A 14,736-nucleotide genomic window follows, 5' to 3' on the forward strand; every position below is an offset into this window, starting at 1 on the left:
CGGTGACTGAGAGGTTAAGTGACTGATGGAAGGCATTTGAGGGTGAGAGAGGTTCGCAGCCCAGGTCCTCTGCCCTCACAGCCTGGAGTCCTTTCCCCCTGGCCACCGGGGACACTGGAGGAAGGGAACAGATGTCTGTAACAATTAGGTGCCCCCCCTTGAAGGGGAGAGGCCATAAAGATGGATGTTTGATGTCTCCATTTGATGTCCAAGTGTTCTGAGAAATCCTGTCTGCAGGGTTCTCCTGTAACACAGCAATCTAGCCAGCATTCCCACTTCTGAGGATGAATGGAGTCAGAAAAGCAACACAAAAGCTTCCAGTAACAAGTGTTATCTAGATCTTGTCAACTTTCTCCTGGCTTTTCTCCCTCTTGGGGGGAAAGGCCTTTCATGAATGAACCCCCTCTGCTCACTCAAGTGTGAATTGCTAAGAAGTGTGTGTGTTACACATAAATGCTTCCATGAGTCTGCAGCTCATTACTATAATATCTTTCAAAATGCTTAAAGGGTCCCTGGGTTCAGCAGTGACTGTTTTATAAAGTGTTTTTTTTAATTCAACTTCTTAGCCGTGATTGCAGACTGCGAACTATCTCTGCCTTCCTGGATGCTGGAAAATGGGGCTGCCTCTGGGCAAAGCCCATGGTGTCCTGCATTTGCCTCTAGCTTCACTTTTTTCCTTCAGGGAGCTGTCTCTCACAGGTGCTCTGAATTTCAGACCAGCTGAGTCCCTCGCTGCCTGTCATTCTGGGCACGACGTGACTGTCACAGCTCTTAGAAGCAAGTGTCCGTCTCCAGAGAAGCACTGCCCTAATAACCCCCAAAGAATGGCTGAGTGTCAGGTACCCAAATAAGAAAAATGAAGATGAAGAACTTTTCCCTGTAAATCTAACTAGATGGGGGCCACGTGTTTTCAGAGCAGGTAGCAGGGAAATCTTAAACCTTTGTACTCTTGCACTATGGTAAAGGCAAAGGAATCCAAAGAATGTAAGAGGAGAAACTTGCTTAGGAATCAGACCTGAGTAAGGAGGAAAGGATGTTTCTTTTCTTTGACAGTCCTCTCTGTTCCTGGGATTGGCTCCAGGACCGTCACATATTCCCAGATGCTCAAGTCCCTTATATAAAATAATGTATTATTTGCACATAATCTACAAACATCCTCCCATGCAGGGGTGAGTGCTAAGTCGCTTCAGTCGTGTCCAATCCTTTGCAACCCTATGGACTATAGCCCGCCAGGCTCCTCTGTCCATGGGATTCTCCAGGCATGAATACTGGAGTGGGTTGCCATGTCCTTCTCCAGGAGATCTTCCCCGTCCTAGGGATTGAACCTGTGTCTCCTGTATTGGCAGGCAGATTCTTTACCACTAGTGCCACCTGGAAAGCCCCACAATCTCCCATGGTTTTATGCAAATGCTAAACAAAGCTAAACTGGAGAGAGAGGGAGAAAAGGAGAGAGAGAGGAGAGCCTGGAGCTCAATCCCCTAATCTCACAGATGGGAACACAGGGACCAGGGGCGTTTAGTCACTGAGCCAGTTAGTGGGAGGTAGGGCCGAGCCTGACCCATGAAAAGAGCAGGGGACCAAGGGAGAGAGAGATAGTGACAGAAAGAGACAGATCCCCTCCCACCCCGACCCCCACCCCGTTATTAACCCTTTCTCTGTGTATTGGTTTTTGGGTTTTTTAATCTTTTCAGGCTTATCAGGCCCTTTGAGAGTGCTCCCAAGCTTTAAAATGCCTTCAAGGCATAAGGCAGCTAAAGCCACAATTCATGGATGTTTATGCAAAACAACTAAGGACAGCCTCAATGAATGAGGAAACCAGAAGTCTGGGTATTGAGCACAATATCAAAAGAAAGGATAAGTCCATTCTTCCACAGTCTAAAGAGCCCTGTAAAATGTTCTCCGGGAATCGGGCACACAGTTCTAAGGACCTCGGAGATGGATAGGAACGCTGAGAAAGTGGTTCACAAAGCGTGGTCCATGAACCCACAGCATCAGCATCCTCTAGGGATGTGTTAGGGATGCAGATTCTCAGGCCTTGCCCCAAATCTACTGATTCAGAAATGCTGGAGATGGGGCCCAGCAGCTGGTGTTTGAACAGTTCATTCACGTGATTCTGAACACTCTGAAGCGTGAGAACTGCTGACTTAGAGTTCAAGGCACGATGAGCCTACCTGGGTAAGAGTGGAGCAAACAGACGAAAAAAGAAAAGCCAGAAAAGCAACACAACAAAGATAATGGTCTGCAGGATGAAGTTCCCTGGCATACTATACATCTATATTTATATTCGTATGAATTATATTCGTTAGTTATATAATGTATAGTACATTTACAGATACACAGATACAGATAGATCACTTCTGAGATGGTTGCCTGTGTACTGAATCTTATCCTAATAGCACATGGGGATTATTACATGTAAACAGTCAGTAACCAACACGCTTCGTTAAGTATTTGGTTAGACAGGGAGCTTTTCCACTTTAATTTAACCTTTATGAGTTAGTACCTATTATCCCCCATTATTATTATTATCAGATGAGGAAATTGACGTTCTCAGAGGTTAAGTAATCTGCCTGCCACCCTCAAGCAAACAAGGACCCAGTTGGAATTTGAACCTACCTCTGTCTAACTCCAGAGCCTGTGTTTCTTTCCACATGCTAGGTAGCTAGTTCCTACATCTGGACCATTCCTACATCTGGCAACAGTCTGTCATCATCAGGCTTGTTAACACGCAGATTGCTGGCCCCAGAGCTCTTGACTGACCAGCTCTGGAGCAAGACCCGAGAATCTCTGCATTGCTAACAAATGTCCATGATACACGGCCTGCAAGTCCAGAGAACACGCTTTCAAAACCCGGCAAAGCTGAACTTGCACAAAGCCTGGTAGATCTGCCCCTTCTCCCCCTGAACCCTAAGACCCTCTCACACATATCGGTCTTTTCCGCTGCAGGGAGAGATGCTCGTGCCGGCCCCCTTCCTGCTGGTCTTGCTACTGCTCCTCGGGGCCCCCCAGGTGGGCCTCTCCCAGAGGTCCCCCAAAGCCGGGTCCAGCCCCAGCTGCCTCCACACAGCTCTACGTGAGGCCGAGAAGAGCCAGCGGAAGGACACGTCGCTGCTGATCAAGCGGACCGTCCCTGCCCCGCCCCGCGGAGACCCGGAGGACCAGGAGGGGCAGGAGGAGGAGGACACAGAGAAAAGGACCTTCCCTGGCTCCGTGGGCGGCGGCGGTGGCGGCGGGGCCGGCAGCACCCGGTACAAGTACCCATCCCAGGCACAGTTCCAGGGGCGGCCGTCCCAGGACAAGGCCAAGAGTGACCGGCGCACCAAGGTCACTCTGTCCCTGGACGTCCCCACTAACATTATGAACATCCTCTTCAACATCGCCAAGGCCAAGAACCTGCGAGCCAAGGCCGCCGCCAACGCCCACCTCATGGCCCAGATTGGGCGGAAGAAGTAGAGGAGGAGGCTGGGGACCCCCTGGGACGAGGACCGAGGTTGGGGGATGGACAGGGAGGGTTGGCCCGTCCTGCCGGTTTCTATCGGAGGGATCGGCCCTGGTTTCCAGGCTCTCCACCCCTCTGTGCCTTCCGGCCTCCAGCCGGGCCCCCCCACCCTCTATATCTACACACACCAGCGGCCTGTTGTCCCAGATCCACAGATGGAGGCCACGGTACTGAGACACTGAGATCTACCCTAGGCGTCTCCTTTCTCCCTCCCCACAAGGAGAGGCAAAGGTCAGGCACCCCTGCCCTCCACTCTGCTCTCTGACCCCAAGAAGAGGGGTACAGGGAGGCCCTCCCCTCCCCACACCAACCCCAGCCCAGGCAGGAAGGCGAGGGCGCTGAGCACCCTGCCCCCAGACCCTCATTAAAACCCCTCTCACCTACATTAAAACCCATGGCTTCTTGAACCCCTGACTGGTTTCAATTCCTCTTCCTTCAGTCAGCTGCCTTCAGGCCTCCAAGCTTGGAAAGGGGCAGCTAGTGAGACAGGGTACAGGTGAGTCCGTTCCTGACCCTCCCAGGACAGTCCCTGGAGGTCTTGGGAGGCATCAAGAGCTTGGGAAAGGCCAAGCTGGCAGGACCCTGTTGGCTATCACTGGATCTGAAGCTGGCTATGTGGCCAGGTCCCACCAGAGGCATAGCCTTGGGTCTGCTACAGAGTGGGCCCCTGGGTAGAACGAAAGACACCCCCAGCTCCTCCCTGGCTTGCTAGGGCCTGGGCCACTAAGTCTGTCACAGGTGCTTCTTGAATCGATGGTCATTGTCCAGCCCAGTGCTGGGCCTGGTTAGGGATACTGACGTGGGAGGCGCCAAGGCCCTTGCTGTCCATGAGTCAACAGTCTTAAGTGAACAGACAAAAACAAAATGTGAAAAGAAGCAATTTCACTAGGGAGTATATAAGTGATGAACTGCAAGGTCATAGCAATTAGTGTAAAAAATACAAGGAAATCAGAGCAAGATGAGAAGGCTTAATATGAGAAGCAGTTCACTAAAAGTGGACATCAGCAAGCACCCTGATGGCCTCTGGCAGCAGAGCTTTCTGCATGGTGACAAGTCATGAATACATACAAAGAACATCTTCATGTGAAATAAACCTCATATGCACACACCACCACCATCAGACAAAGTCAAGAGACAAACAGACAACAAATTTGGAAAAATGTTTGCCACACAGGCAAAAGACAAGTATCTTACTGATCAAATACATAAAGAGCTAATAACTTCCCAGGTGACACTACTGGTAAAGAACCTGCCTGCCATTGCAGGAGACATTCGATCCCTGGGTTGGGAAGATCCCCTGGAGGAGGGCATGGCAACCCACTCCAGTGTTCTTGCCTGGAGAATCCCATGGAGAGAGGAGCCTGGCGGGCTACAGTCCATAGGGTTGCAAAGAGTCGGACATGACTGGAGCAACTTAACACACACAAACACGCACACAAAATAACTGAAAAAAAAACAATCGCCCTCAAAAAAATAAGCAGGAATACATATATCACACACACACAAATACAAGTGACCCTTAAATGTACAAACAGATGCTAAACTTCACTGCTAAAAAAAGCACAACTGCACTCTTACAGAATTTGTCACACATCAGACTGGCAAAATCTGTTTGACAATCGGTTCACACTGTGACTGACAGGTGCAAAGCCTCCTTCCTTCACTGATGGTTGGTGGGAACATGAATTCTGAGAGGCAATCTGGAAAATCCGTATCAAAACCACAAATTCACTTTACCTTTAACTCAACAACCCTGATTCTGGTGAACATTATTTGAAAAGGCAAAACTGTGCAGTTTTTTAAATGTTAAGCTAACTTGGAAATGAAAAATACCCCATCTCTAAACAGAACCAATGCTCAAAAAGCTGAAATGCAGCTGTTTTTTCCATCCTGGGTAGGGGGGAAAAACCCTCATGACACAGCAGAAATACCTATGTGAGTCCGGGTTCCTCCTCTTCTGTGTCTCTGAGCAAATCCTTTAACTTCCCTCAGCGTTGGTGTGCCAGGAACCCTCTTTAGGAACGAGACGTCACGGAGTTCTCACAAGTATATTTAACATTTATTTTTGTTCTAACAGTGCGTGCGGCATTCTGCTCACACCAAAGATGCAAAGGACAGGAAATTGGCGGGGGGGTGGGGGGTGGGGGTGGGGGGGGTGGGAATTAGCTTGGTTAAAGAAAACTCAAGCAGGTATGACATTTCCCTGAACAACCAAAAACACTAGAAGAACTTCCAAGTTGGGGCTGGTACCTGCAAGCACACCCAAGTTCACAGCTATCTCCTCTTAGGGCCTTTGGCTAGGTGAACAAAGCCTTGAAGACAGCAGCCTCTAGTAGACTTAGATAAGTGGCTTTACAAAGTTTTGTTTCGCTTTTTTTTGTACCGGAGTATAGTTGCTTTACAATGTTGTGTCATTTTCTGCTGCACAGCAAAGTGAATCAGCTATGTATGTACATATATCCCCTCTTCCTTGGATTTCCTTCCCTTTTAGGTCATCACAGTCCACTGAGTAGAGTTCTCTGTACTATAACATTGGTTCTCATATTTTGCTTTATTTTAAATCATGGTTCCTGCATCACAAAAGCTCCAATCAAGAGGGTGATTAAAAATTAAAAAAGAAGACACAGATCATTGCAAATGCCAGAATCACACACCTTGCAGCCAAAAAAACCCTGAAATATAAAATAGAAGCAATATTGTAACAGATCCAATAAAGACTTCAAAGATGGTTCACATCAAAAAAAAAAAAAAAAACTTCTAAAAAAAAAGCAAGTGGAGGAGACTGCCACATCCAGACTACTACCACTGCCTTCTCCCACCCATGAGTTCACTTCGTAAAACCAAGATTCTCTTGATTTCACTTTGTAAAATCATTGATGGGGGCAGAGGAGTAGAGGAGAACTGTGCTGGATTGAGTTCCCTTGAAAAAAACTGTTTTAAGCTCTCTTTTTAAAATAAAAAAGGGTTCGAGGGGCTTCCCTGGTGGCTCAGACAGTAAAAGAATCTGCCTACAATGTAGGAGACCCAAGTTTGATCCCTGGGTCGGGAAGATCCCCTGGAGAAGGGCATGGCAACCCATTCCAGTACTGGAATTCCATTCTTGCTTGGAGAATCCCATGAACAGAGGAGCCTGGGGGGCTACAGTTCATGGGATCACAAAGAGTCAGACATGACTGAGCAACTTTTACTTAAAACAAGGCTCAAATGCCAAGTGAACCTTCCCAAAGAGACCAGTGCCTGGAAGACAGGATCTCTAAATGGTCTACCCAACAAGAAACCCCAAAAACAAATACTAAAAACCAAAAATGGTTCCTGCTTCCTGATAGCAGAATAATTTTGGAAGCTATAACAAAATAATCAGCAAAAGCCAAGTGATACCCAGAATTCAATATAATTCCAAGAAATGGGAGGTACATGTGCTCCAAGGTATGTAGTATTAAACTAAAACACATTGATAGATAGAGCTGAAGAAACACAAAATCTAATCAAATGGTGTAGCTAGCTACCTCTGTAAAAATTACAGATGGAATCAGACTTGAAAAACTAAACATGTGACTCAAATCTAAGTGCGCTATGGGACACTTCGTTCTTTTTAACATTTATTTTTATTGAGGTGTAATCGACATACACCATTTCACTAGTTTCAGGCATACAACACAAAGATCCCACATCATCCTTTAATTAATGAACTCCCTATTACAGACAGTTGCTAGGGTTCAGCACGTCCATTAGAGCCACAAAGACCCTGTCACAGCCTGGCCATCATCACTTAGGAGCTGCAGCAAGCGGAGATGGCAAAAGACAAAAAAGGTATCTTGGGAAGATAACCCAAGCCTATGGGATGACACAGTGTGTTTCTCTTTTGTTTTCTTGGCCATGCCTCGAGACACGTGGGATCTTAGTTCCCTGACCAGGGATCGAAACTGCACCCCTTGAAATGGAAGCATACAGTCTTAACTGGACGGCCATGGAAGTCCCAGACATGGTGTTTTCTTAGGGAGTGAGCATCTTTACATACTCAGGAAATAGACCCCCAACTTCACTGTCATATAAACCATAAGGGCAAGAATTTTTATTTATTTTTTTTTTTGGTTCGCTGTTTATCCTCAGTGGTCAGAATAATTAGGAACACATGACAGGTGTTCAGAAAATAACTGGTGAATGAGTGAATTGAATACGGATCATTAAAGTTCTTATGACATAGGAATCCGTGCATATTTAGCATTTAAAGTGCAATGTGTATAATATTTGAGAGTATTTGGCCTAATAGAATTATAGTCAGCCTTATAATTCCAATTTTAAATACATATTTTGAGTAAAGGATTTACGCATGTGGTCTTAAATAAAAATCTTATTAATTTATAGACAGTTTTGAGAACATAAGAATACCAGTCACCACATTTGTAGTTTAGTTTATTTGATTCTAAAAGAACTAGAGCTCTTGGGAAGGTTTGTCACATAATTAAAATTCTTAAAATAAAATAAATTAAAATGAATATAACGTAAAGTATTTAAGCATTTATCTAAGATTGCAAAGGGGACCAAAAATTCATACATATTTAAAATGATGATTTAAATTTTGCTAAACTTAGAAATAAGATTTACAAGCTGAACTTAAAATTTAAGAAATTATTAGGATTTTAATCTTAATTGTAGATTACTAATTTTAAAAAAATAAAAGGATACTTCTAAAAGGTCTTTTCTGAGTTTTCTAAATGTCTTTTCACACATGCGTACACTTACATATAGAGATACAAATGCCCTTCAGTTCAGTTCAGTCGCTCAGTGGTGTCAGACCCTTTGCGACCCCGTGTACTGCAGTATGCCTGCTTCCCTATAAATTGAGCAATTATTTAAGCATTTCACTAGCGCCCTCTAGTGTCTAAATAGAGAAATAGCACAGGTAAACAAAATACTTTGTAAAAGCCTCCAGTTCAGTCCAGTCTCTCTGTCCTGTCTGACTCTGCAACCCCATGGACTACAGCACACCAGGCCTCCTTGTCCATCACCAACTCCCGGAGCTTGCTCAGACTCACGTCCATTGAGTCGGTGATGCCATCCAACCATCTTATCCTCTGTCATCCCCTTCTCCTCCTGCCTTCAATCTTTCCCAGCATCAGGGTCTTTTCAAATGAGTTAGTTCTCCACATCAGGTGGCCAAAGTACTGGAGCTTCAGCTTCAGCATCAGTTTTTCCAATGAATATTCAGGACTGATTTCCTTTACGATTGACTGGTATGATCTCCTTGCAGTCCAAGGGACTCTCAAGAGTTTTCTCCAACACCACAGTTCAAAAGCACCAATTCTTTGGTGCTCAGCTTTCTTTATAGTCCAACTCTCACATCGATGTATGACTACTGGAAAAACCATAGCCTTGACCAGATGGGCCTTTGTTGGCAAAGTAATGTCTCTGCTTTTTAATATGCTATCTAGGTTGGTCATAGCTTTTCTTCCATGGAGCAAGCATCTTTTAATTTCATGGCTGCAGTCACCATCTGCTATGATTTTGGAGCCCAAGAAAATAAAGTCTCTCACTGTTTCCACTGTTTCCCCACCTATTTGCCATGAAGCGATGGGACTGGATGCCATGATCTTAGTTTTCTGAATGTTGAGTTTTAAGCCAACTTTTTCACTCTCCTCTTTCACTTTCATCAAGAGGCTCTTTAGTTCTTCTTCACTTTCTGCCATAAGGGTGGTGTCATCTGCGTATCTGAGGATATTGATATTTCTCCAGGAAATCTTGATTCCAGCTTGTGCTTCATGCAGGCCAGCATTTTGCATGAGGTATGCTGCATATAAGTTAAATAAGCAGGGTGACAATACACAGCCTTGATGTAATCCTTTCCCAATTTGGAACCAGCCTAATAAAAGTTCAAATTACTACGTAAGATATTTACATGAAAAAATATATTTTATCAGTGAGTATTTTCAATATAGTGAGGAACTTCACAGTGTACCTTCACTCTCCCGGTATTCTGGATGAAAGTAAGTGAATTCCAAAGAGGCTATATGCAATAGGTGACACCTGAACTGGGTCCGAAGTTGGAATTATACCCCACAGTCATAGAAGGAAAGAAAAGAGAAAGTAGTGAGAAGAAAGAATGAGAGAGGAGAGAGAGAAACAGAGAGAGAGAAGCAGTCAAGAGAGAGAAAAACGTGGGCAGGGGCAAGCTGTCTAGCTTGATTGGAGTGGGTGAGAACACGGTGAAAAGTATGTGTTTATACACATCATTTCTACCAAACTGCAGTCATTCTCCTCTGTGGCAACAACAGTGTGAGCTGAAAAGAGGCAAAGTGGTACATTGTTGGTATTTTATTTGTTTAATTATTTATTTTCCACGACATGTGGGATCTTCCCAGATCTGGAATCAAACCCATGTCCCCTGCATTGGCTGGCGGATTCTTAACCACTGGACTACCAGGGAAGTCTGGCCTTACTGTTAATGTTGACCCCCATTTGACTGAACATGGAACTTGAGGTCTTTCTTGACTTAGTTTCCTTTTTCTTCTCATCGAGGGAACTCTAGCCTTGAAACATAAAGCGTGACACTTCAACTCAGCGTTCATTGTCACCGGTCAGATCTGCATCAGAGACTTCTCCCCATTTCCTCGTAATCCTTCTCTAGGACCGCCAAGTCCTCCCTGGCCTCTGCAAACTCACCTTCCTCCATGCCCTCCCTGATATACCAGTGCAGAAACGCCCTCTTAGCGAACATGAGATCAAACTTGTGGCCCAGACGGGCCCAGGCCTCTGCAACCGCCGTGCTGTTGCTCAGCATACAGACTGCCCGCTGGACCTCGGCCAGGTCCCCTCCTGGCACCTCTCGGGGGGGTCGATCATTGATGCCCACCTTGAATCCAGTCGGACACCAGTCTACAAACTGAATAGAGTTCCTCAACTTTGTGGCCGCAATCGCCGCGTTCACCTCCTTGGGGACCACATCCCCTCTGTAGAGCAGGCAACAGGCCACGTACTTCCCCAGGTAAGGGTCACACCTGACTAGCTGGTGGGAGGGCTCAAAGCATGCAGCTGTGATGTCTGACACAGAGGGCTCCTTGTGGTGGGTGCTGTCGGCAGACAGGATGGGGGCGAAGCTGGTCACTGGGAAGTGTATCCGCGGGTAAGGCACCAGGTTGGTCTGGAATTCGATCAGGTCCACATTCAGGATGCCTTCAAACCGGAGGGAGGCAGTGATGGAAGATGCTGCCTGGCTGATCAGCCTGTTGATGCTGGCATAAGAGGGCCATTCAAGGTCAAGTTTGCCATGACAGATGTTGTAGATGGCCTCGTTGTCCACCAGAAAGGTACAGTCCACGTGCTCTATGGTTGGGTGGGTGGTGAGGATGGAGTTGTAAGGCTCCACTACAGCGGTTGAGATCCTAGGGGCTGGGTAGACGGAGAAGTCCAATTTAGTCTTCCCACTGTATTCTACGGAGAGCTGCTCCAACAAGAGAGACGTAAATCCCGACCCAGTGCCTCCTCCAAAGCTTCGGAAGATGAGAAACCCCTGAAGCCCACTGCAGTGTTCCGCCTGGGGAAAGTATTCATAAATAAGAAATGAGAATTCAGCCAAATAAACCTAGAAGCAGTGGTAACTGTGGGACACAGCCAGTACCCAAAAACAGAAAGTTCTGGTTTACCATTGTTATCACCATCACAAACATGTTTACTTTGAAACATACTTGAGCGGTTACTTCCGGAGTGGGGGAAATCCTTTAGAGTTTTGCTATAAGCTGGGCATAAACATTCAACTGTCTTTTGCTACCCTCTATGAATGTACATGTATATGAGCTAAAGTATATGTATATGAGTATATAAATATATATGTGAGCTAAAGTAAGGTGTTTATCAATAATGAAGAAAATGACAAGCAAAATATTGAAGCAATATAGTTCCCCACCACCACCCCTCAGTAGATGAAATATCTGTCATTTTTGTACCCAATCTACTGTGCTGATGTGAAAAAAGCACCATATTCCCTAATGATGATGCCAAACACCAAAATATTTACTAGACAGAGGATTCTCCAGACAGGATTTTAAAGAAGAATTCACTGTCAGTAAATAGAGGAACTGATCTCCAGGGAGGACGTGCCTCCTGTTAACTTTACAACTCATGGTCACTATTGGAAAATGACAAGTTTTAGAGGGAAGTCTCTGGTAACCAGACAAGTCATGAGTCGGCAGAAGCAAGAGTAGATGGTGGCTAGTCATTTAAAAGAAGGAAATCCTGCCGTTTGCGACAACGTGGATGGACCTCAGGGGCGATTAAGCAAAGTGAAATAAGTCAGACAGAGAAAGACAAATATTGAATCATCTCACTGACATGTGGAATCGAAAAAGGCCAAACTCATAGAAACAGAGAGTAGAATAGTAGTTGCTGGGGTGGGGTGGGGTGGGGGGGCATGAAGGAGAAAGGGGAGATGCTGGTGGTCAGAGGGCATAAACTTCCAGTTATAAGATTAATAAGTTCTGGGGGTTTAACGTACAGCATAGTGACTGTAGTTAACAGCACTGTATAGTACACTTGAACGCTACTAAGAGAAGAGATCTTTTTTTTTTTAAAGGTTTTTTTTAACGTGAACCATTTTAAAGTCTTTATTGAATTTGTTACAATATTACTTCCATTTTATGTTTTGGGCTTTTTTGCCTGAGAGGCATGTGAGATCTTAGCTCCCTGAGAAGGGATCAAACCCCATCCCCTGCATTGGAAGGTGAAGTCCAGTGGTTACACTAAACTGCGAGGGAAGCGAGAATAGATCTTAAATGCTATCACCACACACAAAAAAGGTAATTATGTGAGGGATGGATGTCTTAAGTATCCTGATGGTGGTGATCATTTGATAATATATATGTATATTTGATAATAGGAATTAAATCATCTTGTTGTACACCTTAAATTTACACAGTGTTTCCCTGGTGGCTCGGATGGTAAAGAATCTGCCTGCAGTGTGGGAGACCTGGGTTCAATCCCTGGGTTGGGAAGATCCCCCAGAGAAGGGAATGGCAACTCACTCCAGTGTTCTTGCCTGGAGAATTCCATGGACAGAAGAGCCTGGTGGGCTACAGTCCATGGGGTTGCAAAGAGTCAGACACGACTGAGCAACTAACACACTCTACTCCATATGTCAATTATATCTCAATAAAGCAGGGGGGGATAAAATAAAACATTTCTTCATGCATGGGAAAAGGAAAAAGAAACAAAGGAGTTGACCTGGCCCGTGGGGTAAGTGTGAGGCTTCTCCCCTCTCTAGTAAGGAAGGTTGGGAGTGCCAGCATCAGGACCAACCCAGCTCTGAGCATGCTCATGTCTGGGAGGCTTCACGGTAGAAGCTGGGTGATGGAGGGGAGGGAGAAAGTGCTGGTGCTGGCTAGGTGGGCCCCCAGGGACCCCGGGCACTCTGAATGGCCCCGGAAGGAGAAGGGAGCCACTTGCCAGCTTGCGGATCCTCTCCAGCACCAAGTCGAGGATCTCCGGCCCCACAGAGTAGCGCCCTCGGGCGTAGTTGTTCGCAGCGTCTTCTTTTCCACTGACGAGCTGCTCAGAGTGGAAGAGTGAGCGGTGGCTGCCTGCACGCACCCCGTCTGCAGACAGGAAAAGAGGTCAGTGCAACCCACACCATCCCACCCCTAATTCGTGCACAGCCCCCTTTCTCTCCACCAATATCATAGAAAGAAATGAATTTAAACTGCCCAATTGGCTTTTTCAGTCTATGAAAAGGTGTAATTATTCCCACGTAAATGGAAAGCACCTTTTTCCATCATCCCACCCTTTATTAGTTTATTGGGGCTGCCCTAACAAATTACAACAATCTCGGTGGCTTAAAACGGGGGAGGTTGGGCTTCCCTGGTGGTGCAGTGGATAAGAATCCTCCTGCCAATGCAGGAGATACAGGTTCCATCCCTGGTCCAGGAGGATTGCACATGTCACAGAGCAACTGAGCCCATGCACCACAGCTAGAGAGTAGCCCCCACTCACCGCAACGAGAGAAAGCCTGAGCACAGCAACAAAGACCCAGCACAGCCAAAAATAAAATAAATTAATTTACAAACAAAACCAAGGGAGTCTTATGGTCTCATAGTTCAGGAGGCCAGAAGTTCAATGTCCAGGCATTGGTGGGGTTGGCTTCTTCTGGAGGTTCTGCTGGAGAAACTGCCCCCTGCCTCTCTTCCAGCTCCTGGTGACTGTGGACAGTTCTTGGAGTTCCCAGGCCCACAGCTAGTCATGCCAGTCTCTGTACTTGTTTGTTTGGGTTGTGGACCCAGTTAAGCACACGGGAACGTACATTACCTACGACAGTAGGCTCCAGGTCCATGAAGAGTGCTCTGGGCACATATTTCCCAGCTCTGGTCTCACAAAAGAAGGAATCAAAAGATGCACGAGTGGGCTCTGTTTTAGCAGGTGCCAGCAGATCCTGACCACCATCGAGAACAACACCATCTGGCTGGATTCCGTGTTCCAGGCAATAGAGCTCCCAGCAAGCACCCCCAATCTGGACACCGGCTTGGCCAATGTGGATAGACAGGCACTCCCTCTGAAATGAGCCATAGTAAGAAGTTACAACTGTGTGCATCTTCCTAACGTGACAACATGAACTACATCACTCAGCATGTCTGCTCATGACTGACAGAAACCAGGCTAGCCTATGCCAGCAAGAGAACTTGATGATAAGGCTAATGAAAGCTGTGTCGTGGAAACCAAAAACCAGGGTACGGGTAAGCTTCAGGAATGATTGAACTGGACTTCCCTTGCTATCCAGAGGTTAAGACTCCACACTTCCATTGCAGGGGTCATGGGTTCTATCCCTGGTTAGAGAACTAAGATCCTATATGCTGTGTGATGCAGCCAAAAAAAGAAAAGGAACAAGGGAATCAAGGACTCTAGTTCAAGGAACATAAATTAAGCACCTATTGTATGATGAGCTAAGAAGGAGTTAAGACATACTATATATGAATAAAATCAAGCTTACTCACCCAGAAAAAAATTTGTTATTAGAAAGGAATAAAACCAAAATTGATGTACAGCCTGATACATATTAAAACCCACTGCAGTAAATTAAAGATGTTATCATTTCATATCTTGAGATTTCACTTTTCTCATGTGCTCTAAATAAGAAAGGATGTGCTAAGCTTAAAAGTAGAGCAAATTTCACCAAGGAAACAGGCTAGAGATTTAACAACCCCAAAATACAAAAACTCCATATCATAATAGGCAAAAATGTTGATGTATATAAAAAG

The 14,736-nt window shown here is 45.7% G+C and overlaps 2 protein-coding genes across 2 annotated transcripts; one reads left to right on the forward strand and one right to left on the reverse strand.

Annotated features, from left to right (window-relative positions):
* Positions 1-2,952: 2,952 nt before the first annotated feature.
* UCN3 (urocortin 3) lies at positions 2,953-3,453 on the forward strand. Its single transcript, XM_086331158.1, has one exon. It carries the CDS (start codon positions 2,953-2,955, stop codon positions 3,451-3,453), a length of 501 nt encoding a protein of 166 aa, XP_086187284.1.
* Positions 3,454-9,847: 6,394 nt separating this feature from the next.
* TUBAL3 (tubulin alpha like 3) lies at positions 9,848-14,072 on the reverse strand. The gene is made up of 3 exons (XM_086331165.1): positions 13,790-14,072; positions 12,935-13,083; positions 9,848-11,030 (listed from the first exon to the last, which is right to left on the reverse strand). Exons 1-3 carry the CDS (start codon positions 14,070-14,072, stop codon positions 10,086-10,088), a joined length of 1,377 nt encoding a protein of 458 aa, XP_086187291.1. The 3' UTR covers positions 9,848-10,085.
* Positions 14,073-14,736: the final 664 nt, after the last annotated feature.

This window comes from Bos grunniens, chromosome 13 (genome assembly GCF_055505025.1).
Source record: "Bos grunniens cultivar Pamir isolate PY7600 chromosome 13, Bosgru_T2T1.0, whole genome shotgun sequence".
NCBI classification, from domain to species: Eukaryota; Metazoa; Chordata; class Mammalia; order Artiodactyla; family Bovidae; genus Bos; species Bos grunniens.

Coding starts and splice junctions, on each gene's coding strand:
- TUBAL3 (XM_086331165.1), bottom strand. CDS start 14,072: ATGCACACAGTTGTAACTTCTTACTATGGCTCATTTCAGAGGGAGTGC. Junction 13,084..13,789: donor CCTGGAGCCTACTGTCGTAG/GTAATGTACGTT, acceptor TCCTGTCTGCAG/ACGGGGTGCGTGCAGGCAGC. Junction 11,031..12,934: donor TGGAGAGGATCCGCAAGCTG/GCAAGTGGCTCC, acceptor TACTTTCCCCAG/GCGGAACACTGCAGTGGGCT.
- UCN3 (XM_086331158.1), top strand. CDS start 2,953: ATGCTCGTGCCGGCCCCCTTCCTGCTGGTCTTGCTACTGCTCCTCGGG.